Source organism: Xiphophorus maculatus, chromosome 21 (assembly GCF_002775205.1).
Source record: "Xiphophorus maculatus strain JP 163 A chromosome 21, X_maculatus-5.0-male, whole genome shotgun sequence".
Lineage (NCBI taxonomy): Eukaryota > Metazoa > Chordata > Actinopteri > Cyprinodontiformes > Poeciliidae > Xiphophorus > Xiphophorus maculatus.
Window position 1 is genome coordinate 17204814 of NC_036463.1, and position 16426 is coordinate 17221239.

At 42.6% G+C, this 16426-nt stretch overlaps 1 protein-coding gene across 8 annotated transcripts in view; it reads right to left on the reverse strand.

Annotated features, from left to right (window-relative positions):
* ntng1 (netrin G1) overlaps positions 1-16426 on the reverse strand; it is a 150158-nt gene that overhangs the window by 24819 nt on the left and 108913 nt on the right. For all 8 annotated transcript variants that reach the window (XM_023326053.1, XM_023326059.1, XM_023326056.1 and 5 more), the window contains exons 4-5: positions 15828-16000; positions 1378-1404 (exon numbers count right to left, since the gene is read on the reverse strand). In XM_023326053.1, coding sequence (XP_023181821.1) covers positions 1378-1404; positions 15828-16000 — 200 coding nt within the window. The remainder of the gene's footprint in view (positions 1-1377; positions 1405-15827; positions 16001-16426) is intronic.

Consider the following 16426-nt stretch of genomic DNA (forward strand, 5'->3'; position numbering starts at 1 on the left):
TTAACATATGGTTCTTTGTTTATGGAGGGATTACCAACTAGAAATAATGTGCCAATTCTAGCAGAAAAACCTTAGTTTGATTCTATCTTAGAGAGGCAAAATGAGTGGTTCTGTGTCATGTTATGCACCTTTTTTGGGGTAAATCTCTTGATTCTTCCTCAAACAATAAAATACTTCAGTTACACACTTTTTAAAAATTAGATGCGCCCTCAACTGGGGCACCAGAGATTTGGTAAAAAATTAAAAATATGTAGAAAAAGAAACAAAAAAAAGATGTTTTTTTTTATCCTTCACTGAGTAAAAGCTCTATTAAAGGTTTCAAAGAAAAACCAATACAAGATGATACTACTGTATTATCTGCTTTAAGGCTTCTTTACCAATTGTGCCAATAAACGTGTAGGACCCGCAATGACCCTGAGTGAATGTGTCGCACTAGATTTACTTTAAGCTGTTATATCGTTTCTATGCGAGAGCTCAAAACTATGTTTCAGATTTATTCCGATTCAATTCAATTTAAAAAAAAAAATACTGTACTGACACCAAACGAGAACTGAATAAATGAATAATGACCATCGATCAAAATCAAGAAGACGCATCTTACGCGACTCTTTAATCGAGCCATTCGATGTTGGCGAGGAATCGGACAGGGAGGAGGCAATTTACTAATCAATCTGGGAACAGCGAACACCGGCTTGGACGCGGGGAATAAAGAGGATTAAGGAGACTTGAGCCCGGCTGTGCAGGATGCACTTTGGCTTGTTCGATACAACCGTACAGCTCCTTGCATCACGCAGCCTTCCAGGCAGCGGTAACTTGAGACGTGGCACCTCTTTTCTTGCTCCATCCTCCTCCGGGGGCTGCTGCTTGACAAAGATAATACCGGCCGAGGCGTTTGAGGCTTATATTAAAATGACCCCTCCCCCCCACGTGACGTTATACTGCCAGAGAGGTCTCGGCACTTTAATAAAGTCTAGATGCCATTTATTTATAATGCATGGGAGACGGAGAGGGGCAAAAAAACCCAACAAATGACATTGGGCATGCAGAGCCAGGCAAGTGCTATCTGGTTGAGTCTGAATGGAGTAAATTAATATGCCTGCATCATGACAATATCGCCTCCAGCTATTGCTCAGCGCCTCACGCTAACACCGCTCCCCCTCCCGCCAATAGAAATGTTAGTCAATACTTGTTGAGAGAGTTTTCGCAGGTAGATTTGGATCAGAAATGAACACTCGGCGCCACACTTAGGGATGTTCGATGAAGGGCACAACAGCAGGCAAAGCAAAGCAAAGCATCAAGCATTAATAAAGTGCTTTCTCTCTTTTTTTTTTTTTTTACATATTTAGTATTAGTAGTATTCTGATGGTGTTTACTTACTAACTGGACCAATGTTATTAGGAACACCTGCAAGAGAAGAAGAGAGAGAGGGGGGAAAAAAACACACACACAGCTTAAATGGTTGCATATCATTGGCTTACCGGCAGTAAGAATAACATTTTAAATTCAAGAGAGAAAAAGCTGGAAAATCCTCCTCAGCCCCTCGAATCTTTACAACGTGATGAATCGTGTCCACCTGAGTTAACGCACAGAACAGATTTAGAAGTGAGCATTCTGTCTGGTAATCTGTACCACTCCGGTTTCCTCCGTTTTTCCTCCTCTGATTTCCCCGTCAATGGCCGAAGTTTTTGTCGTCTAAGCTAAAAGCTGAAACACCTGGTTTCAGAGACTGAACCATGTTGCTCTGTGTCTGGCTTAGTCAAAGCTTTTCAGAACCTCCATTTATTCTAATTACGGCTGCAAGTCTAGAGACTGTTTGTTTTGCTCGTTCTTCTGTTAAAGATAAGCTAGTTTCAGTCAGATTGGAAGAAAAACAGCTGGGGGCGATTTTAAAGTCTTGCCACAGATTCTCAGTTCGATTTAGATCTGGGATTTGGCTACAGTTCCACTGATCACATAATTGTGCAATTTGACTTTTAGAAAATATGTTTAAGGGGGGAAAAATAAACTCTTGTTTGTCTACAAAAAGTTGGCACCTGATCAACAACCAAATGTTGCCACTGGCCCAAACCACAAAGAAGAAGACGTCAGAAAGTGATGGGAGAATCACGGCATGTTTTCTTTAATGACTTATCGCATGATCAACCTTATTTACTTGTGATTTTGATTGAGTTTCTTATTTAATGGAAATGGAAATGTGCACAATATGGTTTTTATTTTGACATCAGTGGAATATTGACAAAGTTTTACACACATTTGTAATGGAAACCCCTCACTGTGTGTTTATTGGAAAAGTTCTGGACGACCCTGGAGTTGATGACTGGTCTTGGAAGTTTTCTTCCAGGACTGCATCAGTTTTCTTAACCCTGATGCAGAAAACCCATCCCCACAGCATGATGGTGCCACTACCACGCTTAACAGTGGGGAGGGTAATTTTAGTCTGAGACTTTCCACCACACATTGTGTCTCGCTTGTTGGCTAAAAAGCTATATTTTAGTTTAAGTTACCTCAAGCAACTCGTTCCACATTTTTGCAGTGTATTTTATGAGTTTTGGCAATTGGACTCCTAATGACTTTCTTTAGGCCACTATCCCAAAAAATATATATTATCGGAACATGGAGAAGCAGCATTCAGCTTCTCTGCACCTCAAATCTGGACCAAACTTCCAGAAAACTACAAAACAGCTGAAACACTGAGTTCCTTTAACTCAAGCCTAAGAACCCACCTGTTTAAGAGTTGCTTTTGACTCATAATCACTGGAACATTGACATGTTTGATGCATGTTGATGATTTTGATGATGGCACTCGACAAAATGTTTGTTACTGGTAATTGGTATGTTGTTTATACGGCGTTTTATTTGTGTTTTCATAGTGTAAAGAATATTGAACTGCCTTGTTGCTGAAATGTGCTTTTAAAATAAAAATGACTCAACTTGGAGCGCTCAATTCAATGAAATTAAACCAATCAACGTCACTAAATGCACTAAAATTTATTCAGACAATAGTTTGCATTCCACATAACGTCTGGATGCAAAATATCGAAAGTTTACGATTGTAACGTGACAAATTGGTGATTCAGTCCAAAAAGGTATGAAGAGTTTCATAAGGCTCTACTACAAATACTGTTGGAAATATCAAACTCCAGCTTTGACAGCAGAGCAGGACGTGTCTCGTCCTGCCGGCCTGCCCGTCCGTCCCTCCATCGAGCAATCTCTTGAGCCGAGCGGCCACTGAGCAGATAATGCAGTCTGTCTCGTCCCCATGGTGACCAGATCTCTGCCGCACCGCGATGCCGGGCTGGCTGCGGATCTGAGGAGACCAAAGACATTCAATTCCTTGACCCAAATCGGCCGCGGTTTCTTGGTTTCATCTCCGTTCCGCTTGTAATCAGCGCCGCAATGACAGAATTTCCTGTCAGGCCATCAACGCCGGCTGGAGATTTTCTAATCATCTCCTTCTGGATGGAAGCCCTGCCTCACATCCTCGCATGTCCTTTCTTCCCTCAACAAGGCAGCGTGCCCAACCCCCTCCCCCCAAAAACTAAACAAAACAAACAAGCACCTCTCCATGGGAAGAAGAAGCATGCTGGGCATTTGGAGACTTGGAGACATGCTTGCACGTTTCTTTCAAGCTGGAGGAGACGAGATGAAACGCTCGGGTCTCGTGTGTCTTCCTCGCGCCGTCGCACCTGAAGCGGAGGAGGGAACGTGTGTGGGAATTTCAGCGTGGCCTTGTTTTTACGCGACGGAGACGAACACGTCCAAGATCTGCTCTGGAGAGGAGGCGGGGAGGATTTTCACGAGTTGTTTGTGTACGCCGACTTTGATCCGGCTGCTGTCATTCAGTCGGCTCTTCCCTTGATCTGTGCCTGCCAGTTGTGTTTTAGACGCCAAATATGCGAACCGTCAGAGAGCCGTGAAGTGCAGGTGGCCACGCCGACATACAGATCGCAAACCCTCCGGCGGCGGAGGGATGGGCAGATGCTCAGCCGCGGACAGGAAGGACAGGGCAAGGGTAACCGCGATCACGCACACTGCGGCGCAGCGGAACAACGGGACAGCAGAGGAGCAGCAAAGAGCACGCTTTCAGATAACACAAGTGCGTTGTGGTCCGCGGCGTCCAGGAAGTCACTTTTGAGGAGACGGAGACATGATGCCAGAATCTGAATCTCATCACTTCCTGTATTACAACATTGCAATTCAGGATCACCTTAGTTGATTTACAGAACAGAAAAATAGTGATAGTAGTTGAAGCTATAAAAATGTCATGCAGTGTTCACAAACATAAAGGATATTACATCATTACAATAAGAATTAACACAGAATTTGAACCGCGATCTGTCATACAGCTGGGCCTAAAAAGATGAGGATATGCTGAGGGGTTAGATTTAAAGCTGCAGTACGTAACTTTTAGAAGCAATATGTTTAAGCTGTCACTTTGTCACTATGACTGTATAATATGAAACACAAGTGAAAAAAATTGAGCTCCTTCATTTCCTCTCCGTGGTCCTATTGCCATCTCCAGAATTACACTGATTGGTTTGGAACAACCAATCAGAGCCTAAGAGGAGGAGGGTCTTCTCAGTGTCAATCATCTTCGTGTAGATGCTGCTCGCACACGCCACCTTTTTACTCTGCTATGCTGCAGCCGGTTCACCACAAGAGAGCTAGCCAGGAATGCTGAGGCCTGTTAGCATGGCCACATATGGCAGCGGATTAACAGTTTACGCATTTTTCTTCCACTCAACTTTCCAATATTATGCTTAGATTCAGAACTTTATGAACATGGCCTTTCACAATGACATTTGTGGAGCATGTAGATTACTATCTGCTGCAACAGTTTAACCTGATATTGCATAACTTATCACGCATTAACATTAAATATTTGATGACTCTTATCTAGTTTCCTAAGTCTCTGAGAAACCCAAAATGAACAAAAGTAAAGGCTTTAAATATACCACTCTGTGAGAAATCAGTTTACACTTCAATTTTTCAAATTAATTACTGAAGAACTTAACCTTTTGAGGGTATATATTCTAATTTAAGGTAAGACAGCAGTAAATGTTCGATTTTCCAAGCGCCGGCATTTTGACAGAGAACCTCACTTTTAAACAGAAACGGTCAAAAAAGGGATGTATAAACACACACACCAAATCATGAACAACATTAGAAAGTTTCATTTTAGCCAACTGGATGATTCACGTTTTTTTTTTTCGCACTTAAATGAATTTCTGAAAGCAGAAATTTCTTTCCTACAGCAGAAAAGCAAGCAAGCAAAGCAGCTAAAATATTTACTAAGTAAACAATACAGTGCCAAGACAGTCAAGGCTGCAGGATCTTTAATGTTTCTATGCCAGCTTTTGTTCTTCTGCATCAACCCCCCCTCTAGTCACTATTAAACGGATTTTTTTGGAAATTGACTTTATGACCTGTGTTGCCATTCTAGGAAACTTGGATTTTTTTTTTTTTTTTTTTTGCCATGGTGATTTATTATACTAAATAAATCAATGAGAATGAAAAAAAAACTGTACTTACCAGATTTTAAGCATCTGGTTGAGCAATAACACACACACACACACACAAAATCTATCCGCATCAAATTTGGAGCAGGGGCCCCAACTACGTTAGGTGAAGGATAGAGAGGAAAGAAAATTACTCTTGCTGGTTGTTTTCCTGCGTACTCTCATTAGTGTGCAATAAGAAACAGTTTAAGTTCACCGTTTGAGCAGAGAGGCTCCTCATAGCAACAATATCCTGCTTTCCCCGACCATAGTTCCTTCGTATCAGCCAGTGCTCCGTCTACAGTCACTAAGACGACAGGAGAAGAGCGCAGTGACAAAGCCGGCACTGTTGCTGCGTAACAAAGAACCGGCTAAATGTTTTAACATGTATGTCACACGGTAAATAGAGGTGTTAATATGCTTATGTTCATGACATGACGGAGTGTGCCGCGACACTTTTTCACCCACAGTCTTCTGTCAAAATAATAACAATAAAACAAAAAATAAATAAACGGGCAAGAGTCCGCTCGACTGTCCGTCCGTACGGATCGACTCCTCAGGCTGTCGCTGAGTGAAGTTTGACCTTTCCTTCCAGGTCACGCTCCCGAGCACCAGTTGGCCTGTCAGTGCAATTATCCGCTGCTTTATGAACAACCCGCGGGGCACGAGCGCATCCGCGGATCCCATGTCGGGGTCATTCGATTAATTTTCAATCACCGTCAATTTCAATCCTCTTCACCTGCCCGGCCGTGCCATTACAGGCCACGGCTGCAATCTAATTTGGTCCTATCGCGCAGGAAGAGCATTAAGGGCTGCTTATGTTGACGGTGCGCCCCATTGATTTCTTTTTCTTTTCTTTTTTTTTTTGCATGCTGCGCAGAGATCAGGGCGGCGAGATGCTGGGGAGGAAACAGGATCTCTGAGGTTCACGCGAGTCGCCTCATGTGACGGGGTCAGCACATGCCACACATGGAAAACGAATACAAATGGAGGCAGTGCAGAAAATATACTACAGCCTGAACAGAAAAAAGGCAACAAGCGATTAGAAATAAATCTTAAAGGGGCGGTGTTATGTAAAGTCGTGTTATCATGTAATTCCTTCATCAAACACATACCTGGAGTGTCGCTTTGATTTGTTCGCGCATGTTTGATAAATCCTTTAATCTCCATGGCAACAATCCAACTGTTCAAGCGACTCCACCACTCAGCTCCTTCAGACTAGCTGGCAGCAATTAGCAAACACTTGGTGGAACTGTGCATCTGCTGAGCTACTTCTCAGTGCAACGTTGATAAAAATGTTGTTAAAGAGTTATTATTATTATTATTAAGTTTATTTGATAGGGACAGACAGACATGGACAAACTGAGCAGGACAGCAGTCCCATGTTTGAGTCATAGTGCAGTAGCAACAGCTAATTCGCAGCATTTGTTCCTAGATGGGCTTTTAAACTGTACCTCTTAAAATTGAAGTGATAATCATTTAGAATAGCACAACTTAATGTCGACAGCGTATAGAAACAAACGGTGAAACATAAAACATTAAAAATGGATACAGTTCTCTTTTTGACATTACCAGAGGAGCAATGTTGAGATGACTTCCTGAAGGCAGAGTTTTTGAAAGAGTAAGAGTTTCTTAAAGAGACAGACGCCTAATTTCAAGGTGACAAATTCCAAAGTTAAATTTCTTCCAAGTCATACTTGATATATATACAGAATGTTTATAGCAACTGATGGAAACAGTTACTTGACTGTGCTATGAGTTGATACTATGTGGCTGAGAAACAAATAATACAGTCCCTTTGTCTACAAAAGCAGAGTGGTGATAGCTGATTATTATTCAGCAAATCAGCTTTAAAAAAAAATAATAATAAAATTGACATGTTGATCAAACGTTTTTGCCCACACTGAAAACCCTGCGTTTTGAATATCTGAACTCTGAATATCACCTTGAACCCACCATCCCCCGTGGTAACGTGTGGTGAAGGCAGCATCCTGCTGCCAGGACGCTTTTCTTCAGCGGGGTCAGCAAGAGTTGATGCCGTGACGGCTCCAGTGTACTGATGTCTGTTTGTTCCAGATCTACGCTGCAGCATCAGGGCAAACTTTGGACCATTTTGACTGTAGAGCCAAGAAAAGCACATAGAAGCTGCATCTCTCCTTTGTGTCTTCCGTCCCCCTTTTGGTTTGTCATTTATCAGCACCTACTGCACGCACCTACACATGCTCACCTCAATTCCACACGACTGTGCTTCATGGTTTTACTTAAGTTGTTGCACAATTCACTGTATTGTTAGTAAAATAATGACTATTTTAAGTCCATTTACCCGTACCTCTCTGTACTTTGTCATGTCTTTTTGTTCTTTCTTGGTCCATTTGAATACGATTAATTGTCATGTACTAAATGTTCATTAGTACGTAAAGCTTCATTTTTTAAAAATAACCTTGAACTTAAAAAAACAAACAAAAACAGAACATCTCCAGTCAATGGGGATGTAGGTGATTACACCTCAACAAATCAGCTCCAGGTTACAGTGAAACACGTTCCTTTTTTCTGAATCTCACACTTCAGTATATTTGACCTACATTCTGTCTCTCCTCTGCATGTTCTTTCTTTCACCAGCTCCTAATGCTTCCTGCAGCGTGAGCAGGCCGCTGCTGAAATTCGTCACATTCTTGTGTCGATGACGTTTGGCTGATGACATGAGCGTTGGATGACCGCGGGCGTCATTACGTTGTTTCTGTCAGCATTCGTTCCTCTCTGACCTTCACCTGTTTGCTTTGGCGCAGCCGATGGAGCGCTCTGGAAAAGGGGCTTATCTGCTGAAATCCTCCCCCGCACCACCACCAGCACCACCCCGAAGGCAAAGTTAGTAATTACTTTCCCCTGGCCGCCATCATTTCATAGCAATCCATCATCATCTGGGACCTCTTTGGCTATACAGAGCCCCGTGATGGTGACAGGCGTCGCTAACCGGTCGGCGGCGGCGTCGGCTGCCAGATCGCGAGCGCGGCGGCGGCGTGCGAGCTGATTTGATTGAATTCCTCAGGAGCAAAATTACGGTACTGCGGCTAGCCGGAGTGCTCCGTCTCGCCGGCTCCGTCTCCACGTGTAGATCTGAATTGAAGGTGGCAAGCCTCAAAGTGGCCAGGAGCTAAGTTGGGGAGAAGGACAGCTTAAGATTTGAGGGAGGAGAAGAGGTGTAAAGTCGGGGAAAAAAAACAAAAGAAAATCCAAAGATAGACGGAAAAGACAAATATATACATTTGAAAGAAAGATTAGCGTCACAGCTGCACACTTCTGAGACGTGGAAAAGAAAGTGTAAACAAGCTAGTTCTCTGGGGGGTTTGGGGGTTTTGAGGAGTAGGGGGAGAAGAGGAAATGAAAAAAAGACGAGAACAAATGTGCCAGAATGGGTAGAGAAAGAGCAAAATAATGGAGGAGAGCAGCAGGAGGAGGAGCAGGATGACAGGATGCACGGAAAAAAAAATTAAATAAAAACAAAGAGTCACTGAGTTTTACAGAGAACAGAATTGGGGTAAAATAAAGGCCCAAATAAATCAAGGGGGAGAAAAAAAAAACTGAGTAAAAACATAAACCAAGTGGTTACGTTGGGGATGAAACATAGTCATTTGAATGCATTTTAAAAGAATGTTCTAAAACTTTAACAAAAGAACAAATTTTAAGATAAAGCAGAAATCAGAAGCCGGATTTTCTTGGCGAGTCAAAAACTGAATATGCGATATTCCTTTTTTTTTTTTTTTAAATATTTAAAACCTCCATCGAACTTTGTACAGCTTTCTGTCTGCGCGCACATTAACCAGCAGAATTTGCTTTGATGCACTTTTTGAGCTTAATGAAATATTAAATAAAGGTCAGAGAGTGATGCTTTGATAGATACTTAGGAAAGCAAGCAAACATCAGATCCGAACTGTAACGTACAAATGTTTGCAGATCACTCCAAGCGGCCTCTTTGGACCAAAGTTGGTTTTTTTTTTGTTTTTTTAAAGAAAACTCTCATTCATGCGGCTGGCGGAGAAATGTGAAAAAAACATGAAACGTTTAAGGAGTCTTCTATCCTGTTTCTGTCAGCTCGTTGATCTGAACGCCTGACAGGACATGTTCAAGTTTATCTGAATAGCACATTTCAGCAACAAGGCGGTTTGAAATGTTTAACATTAAAACATTGAAACAAGCAGTAAACATCACATTTTGTCAAGTTCCGTTATCAAAATCCTCAATACACACCAAATATATTGATCAATGTTCCAGTTAATGTGTGGTATTTTGCTTTGATTTAAAGGAACTCAGGGTTTCGGCTGCTTTGCAGTTTTCTGGTAGTTTGTTCCAGATTTGTGGAGCGTAGAAGCTGATTGCTGCTTCTCCGTGTTTAGTTCTGGTTCTGGTGAAAGTTTCATTAGGATAAACCTGACAGCGCAGAGTTGATTATATCAATTAACCTTCATGACTTGAGGGGGGGAAAAATGGTTTCAATTAAAACGGAAATCGGCCAATCAGAGCTCAACAGAAAAAGAAACAGGAACCAATTTCGGCCAGGAAAAGCTTGGCTGTTGTACCTCTAAATCAAACTGTTAATTTAAGATAAAATTCATATCAACATGTCTTGATTTTAAATTATTAGAGAGGTAAGATACAAAAAAATATACAGATTTTTCCGCTGAAGCGTCCTGGATTGGGTTTGTTTAGTAAATCCTGACATAAACGATTCACCTTGAGAGTTCATTAGTCCCCGTTCGATGAAATTCATCACAGGTTTTTGTGGCAAAAAAGCTGTGATGAACTGAAAAAGCTTTACAAGAACCTAAATGCCAACACAAAGACACATTTTCTTTATACCATAAAGTCTTCTGTTCATCCGGCATCTCATCTCACCGCTGAAATTCCTCTGCCAAACAACGAGACCAACACCTCCCATTTGGACAAAAGGAGGAGATAATCAGATTTCAGCGGCCGGCAGCTGTTCATTAGCACCGGACCAAAGTGCTCTTTGACAGCTGTGTGGTATTTTTTTACTTCTTGTTGTGTCCGCTGGCTTCTGATGTGACGGCGCTCCGTCTTGTGATGCTTGCCTGGACTACGGCGAAAAAGCAGGATGATGATGATGTGGCTGCTCTTGGTGTGCAGGGGATCAATTATTTGAGGCTCAAGGCCTTTACTGCTTTGATCAATACAGATCTATGAAGTCGTGGGCTGTGGCGTCAGCTACGTCAGATCCGGGGTCTCTCAATCCTGGTCTACCAAGGTAATCTACTCGTTTAGTCGCCACACAGACGTACGAGAGGACTGGATGCTCAGAAACGGGGTGCAGAATGTGTAAAAAGTCTAAACATTGGCCAGAAAGACTCCTTTGGTAAGCCTCAAGTGTATATGTCGAACTCTAATATTTACCCACTATGTGAGGACAATGATTGCATTATGACTGGAGGCTGCGTTAATAAATAATCTCAAAAATTGAACGCTCACAGAGTTGTGATTATGCAGCAAGTTTACAGGTTAAGAGAGGTCGCAGCATTTAAGTTTCTTTCATTTCTCTCGCAAGAACTTATCTTCATATGGGTGAAAGGTGAATACATGTTCAGATGGATGGATGGATGGATGGTAGGGGCGTAACAGTACAGGAATTTGTGCAGAAAATTTTCCGTACATGGGCAGTGGTGCCCCCAAGTGGCGGCCAATTCCTGTTTGACTAAAACGTCCTTGGAGTTTAATAGTTAGTTTAAACCAAAGATTTTTTTTTTACTTTCGAATGATCAGTTGCCTAATATGTTGGAGAAAAAAAAAGATTTCAGACCAATCTTAAGACTTTGAAAGAAGCTGTGTTTAACAAAAGAGAATATCAGACCAGATATTTACATACACCAACTAAAAAGACACATCAGCATTGTTTCTCACAGTGTGACATTCCGTGTCACAAAACTTTCAGGGCTACTGAAATTGTTTGTTAGATGGAGAAATAATGACAGAAACCGTGTTTTTTCTCCTTCAAAATCAGAAGCTTATATACACTGAGATCATGCTGATGATGACTGGTTTGATGAAACTAAAATGTGTTAGCCATAATGACATTATATTTTCAGGTAAAACAGTGAACCTTTCAAAATCTCCAGACATCAGCCAGGAAGTTAGCGTCAATTGGTTTTCCTAATGTACAATTCCTAAAAACACGAGAAAGTGGAAAAAAGTTTGTTGGGGTTTAATAGTACTCAGTGGGAGAAAAAAAAACATGTATGTATCTAAATGTCTGGTTTCAACTGTGTGCGTTGTCGGCAACCTGCGCGATCTTAAAATTAGCCGAACTGTTTCAGGTGAACACAGTCCATCTTCGAAGCGAGGTCCAGGATAAACTCCACCGCCGGAAATCGAGTTTCTGTAGGTGAACAGCCACTCCCCCTCCACCCGAACGCCAGCCTCCGTTTACCTAGGCTCCCTTCAGTCGTACAGTGAAATGAACTGCCACGGTTAATTCTGCAACTGATCCCTCTCCTTCTGTCTCTCTCCCGAGGAAGGAAGCGAAAATGAGCGAGGATGAGAGGCGGGTGGGCGTGCGGCGGTGTGGGCAAAGCATTACAGACGGAGAAAGCGACGCCTCCCCGCCCTCCCGTACCATCACCGCCACCCCACCCAACCCCCTGTAGGCCGAGTTAGCTGTGACAGAGAGCGATGCCCGCCTCCCCTCCTTTTCACTTCTCCGCCATCCATTTCGCTCCCTGTCACTCTTTAGATCCCCGTTTCAAACACAGCCCCATTATGCGGCGACACATTAACACCATCCGCCCCCCTCCAGTGCCACACCCCCTTCCAGATGATGATTCATTGACCTCCTTATCCCGTCAGACGACACGATGGGCATAGTAAGACGAAATTAAATCTTAATTGCGTTTTCATCTTTGACAAATTTGCCTCGGCGGAGAGGCCATATGCTCGCTCGCTTTTGGCGCAAACACAGGGAGACTTTCACCGACTGCAGCACAGCACATAACGTTTTCTCTTTCTTTCGTTTCGTTTCTCTTTCTCCCCTCAGCTTTGTGTGTTTTCTTCTCTATTCAGCAGGGAAACCTTGCATTCCTATAGATTTTTCACAGCGTTATTACATTATGGATTTTGCCTCCTCCAAGACAAAGTATAATAACGCGCTTTTACACTGGGACTGTTTTTCATCACCGGCAGGGCCAAAGGAGTTTGTCTGCGTGCCTCTTGTGTGGTTATGAGGGTGTGCGCCTGCGCCGTGCCGAGGTCTGGCTGAGCACCTGTGCATGCATGTGTGTCCGGTGTTTTTTGTGGGGTTTTTTAATAATGTGCTGTCAATCCAGGCTGTGGTTATGGCTATTTCACTAACCCTCCCTAAGTCTCATAACGCGGATCCTCGGGGAGGCGGAATAAGTCATCGGTGGCCGGCGGCCGAGCTGCGAGTCCCCAGGCAGGGAGGCAGAAATCGCAGTAATAAAGAGACGGGGGGTGGGAGGGATGAAAGTTGGGAGCATATTTGAACCTAAAGCTGTCATTGTGTTGGCTGATGTAAGGCAGGAATGCTGACCGTTTTGGAGCTTCTGCTCGGGTGATTTTATAATACGGTGGTAAAAAAAACCCAAAAAACCGAAAAAGATAAGTTAGAGGTATAACGATATTAAAATGCAATAATATGTCTTGTTGTAAAGTAGACAGATGTCATGTCGTTCAGAGGCTGTAAAAGCATGGAGATGTTCTCAGAGCAAGGGGGGAAAAATACCAGCAAACAAAGTAATTAAGCTGATTTTCACCATTTAAAGGGGCGGTATTATGTGTTTTCCAGCCAAATAGAATCATTTTATGGCACGATAAAGTAACTATGTTACCGTTGGTTGTTATAAAAAATGTTGTATATGTCAAATATGGACTTAAAAGAAAGCCTTGAAATTGGGGCTCTGTCTCTTGAACAAAGTCCTGCTGTTTCTCAAACTCCACCTTCAGGAAGTCAGCAAAGGCAATGCATGTTTTATTGTTTGTGATGAGTTATCTATGAGTTCAAAATCTAAAAGACTTTGACCTGACCATTATGATTCACTGAACACTGTTTTGAGAAAACGTTTGGAACTTTATAAGCTGTGAATAAATGCACAAAAATGAACTGTTCTTTTGGTTAAAGTTCAAAATTAGAATGCAGCATGCAAAAAAAATTAATAAAAATAATCCCACAAGATTTGGACCAATCAAACCTGGATGTAATTGTTCTATTTAGATATGTTTAAAAGATATTGCAGTTCACGTTTTTTATTTTATTTGTGAAACAATAAAAAAAAAAAAAAGTGTTTTCCAAAAAATATAATTATTTTTAATCTCCTGCGTTACTGGATACATTGCCACGCCACTTTGCTTGACTTTTCAACCGTGGCACCGTTCTGGGTACATGGCAGCACAACGAAACACCGACACGGTGACGGGTTTCAAGCAGCTGGCCAAATGTTTAACTAATAACGTTCAAATTGGCATTTGGCATCTGCTGCATATTTTCCTATCTGCCCGAAACCAAAGGATATTTTACAGTTTCGTGATAAAAAATGTCCTGAGACATTACATTTGGTAGTGCTCACTATAGGCATGCTACAATCACCAACATCGTGCATAAGAAATCTATTTAATATACGAGTTTCGCTTTCTGAAATGAGCGACAAAAAACATTAAGCGTGTCGCTTGAGTGCTTTATAACGATAATCTAATGTTTTCTGGAGCCGTGTTTGCACCAATCGCCCACGCCGGACTAAATCTACACACCAGTTGCTGTGCTGTGACTAAGAAGCAGGCCATCTATTAATCAAGAGTGTTTGCACCGAGGCCATAATTGCTCTCATTTGCGACTGATAGAAAAAGCTCTTTACGTAAGTACAGATAAAGTGGTCTCCGCTCACTTCAGCAGCACCAAACTGCTGGATGTGGAGTCTGACACTACGTCTTTGCTCTGTTTGCTTCAACGGAAGAGCAAACGTTATTTTTCTCCGAGGGAACAGAATGGAAGACAGCAAGAGCTCCAGGGAGGGAAAGAGAAAAAGGGGGGGAAATGGAGATCGTTATACTGTAAATTCTGATTTTGCTGTTTGGGTGTGAAGCTCTCGTTCCCTCCTCCGTGTCAGGGTGAGTTTCTCTGTTGAATGCATCATCTCAAGAAAACGCTGAGTCACAGGTCAGAACATTTTTTTTGTTGTTGTTTTTGTTGCAATTTTAAGCTCTTCTTCTTTAATGGTGGCTTATAACAACACTTGGAATATACCCTGGTTCTCGTTGTCGTTTCAAAGCAAAGCATCCTGGATGACATGATTCAAAATGATCACTTTCTTTCCAGTTCCCGCAAACACAAACCCGATATTCACCCCTTTTACTTTGATTAATTCAGCAAAAAAAGCCATGTTGCAGAATTCGCAGATTCACTTGTCTACTCATTTTTCTGTGGAATTACACTTTTGGTAGAAAATCCAGCAGTTTTTCGTCGAGGTAGTTTCAAAAATATTCAAAACAAAATGCAGCTTACGAAGCCGACATGCCTCACCACAATCCTACTTGAAGTGCTAGTGGTGTTATTTACATTAACACTCCATTGAGTGTTAATGAGTGTTACGTAGACTTATCACGTTTCCACCATAATTTGACGTCTAAACGAAAAGCATCAATAACTATTCACCGACGACTTACCCAAGTGAGTCGCCTTGTTGTAAAGAACCATTTTACGAAAAAGTAGGGGGGGGAAATATCAAAGTGTCGGTGAGGTTTTAATGATGCTGATTACGTTTGACCAGATTCAAAAGTAGCGACAACGTGTTCGCAATAAAACGGCCAGCGTTGGCCGGACGCAGCCTGATGTGGACGCCGCTTTCGTAGCAAGAAAATCTGAATGTGACTCTACAGTAATTGCATCCGGTGCAGGTCCACCAGGTTCCGAAACAGCTTTTTCCCACTTGCCATCAGACTGCTGAACTCTTAACTGGACTGCACTCAAAAACTGGCCTCCACTTCATACCTTGCACATGTACAGAGCTAAATAACTTCTATTTTACTGTCAGTCCTGCACTTTATATTTTATATTCATATTTATATTCACATTTTATACTGTATTTTATTTTATTCTGGAGTAACCTCACAACATCGGAACCTCAAAACCTTGTCCTGAGCCGTATGCAACGAAATTTCGTTCTGTATACACCCTGTGCATGCAAAATGACAATAAAGTCAGTCTAAGTCTAAGTCTACAGATCAAGGGGAACGTGTGCAGCGGACCCCTCCCTTACATGTTGACGAGCTAACATGTGTCTGGGTTTGTTGCGGCACATGTGTGTTCGTACTCACAGATATTAGCCGTGCCCTTGGGAATGGGCAGGTAGGAGCCAGCACTCCACGCTCGCCCTTGGTAGCTCCTCTTGCAGCGCCCGCAGTCAGGCCCGGTGGTGTTGTGCTCGCACTCGCAGCTCAACTTCTCTTTGTCGAACACGCAGCTGTTGGCGTGAAGGTTGCATTTGCACCTGTCGAGAGAGGAAGAGGAGGCGTTCAGGAACGCGGGATGAAAGAGGACAACCGCGTTGACGCGGGGTGGGGAAAAGTTTCGCGTCTCTGAGCGAAGAGCGCTTTCATTTGTTTTTGTCGGACAGTGGGGCTGAAAGGCAGGGCGTCCTTGGCGAAGGGGTGGCGCTGGAACAAAACAGCAGCTACATCAAGAGGCGCCGGTTCAAAGGAGACGGGCGACTGCACAAACAAATCTAGCATCATTATTTCCTCGATCCCTTTCCTTTGTCTCTTTCCTTTTTACCGGGAGGAAAGCCAGCTCCCTTTTTTTTTTTTTTAATTGTCCCACAGGAGGATGCGTAATTGTCACAGTCAAAAGGAGAGGGAATGGGAGAAAAAAAAACAAAGCAAAAACCAAACAGTCAAGGCAGAGCAGGTGGAAGCAG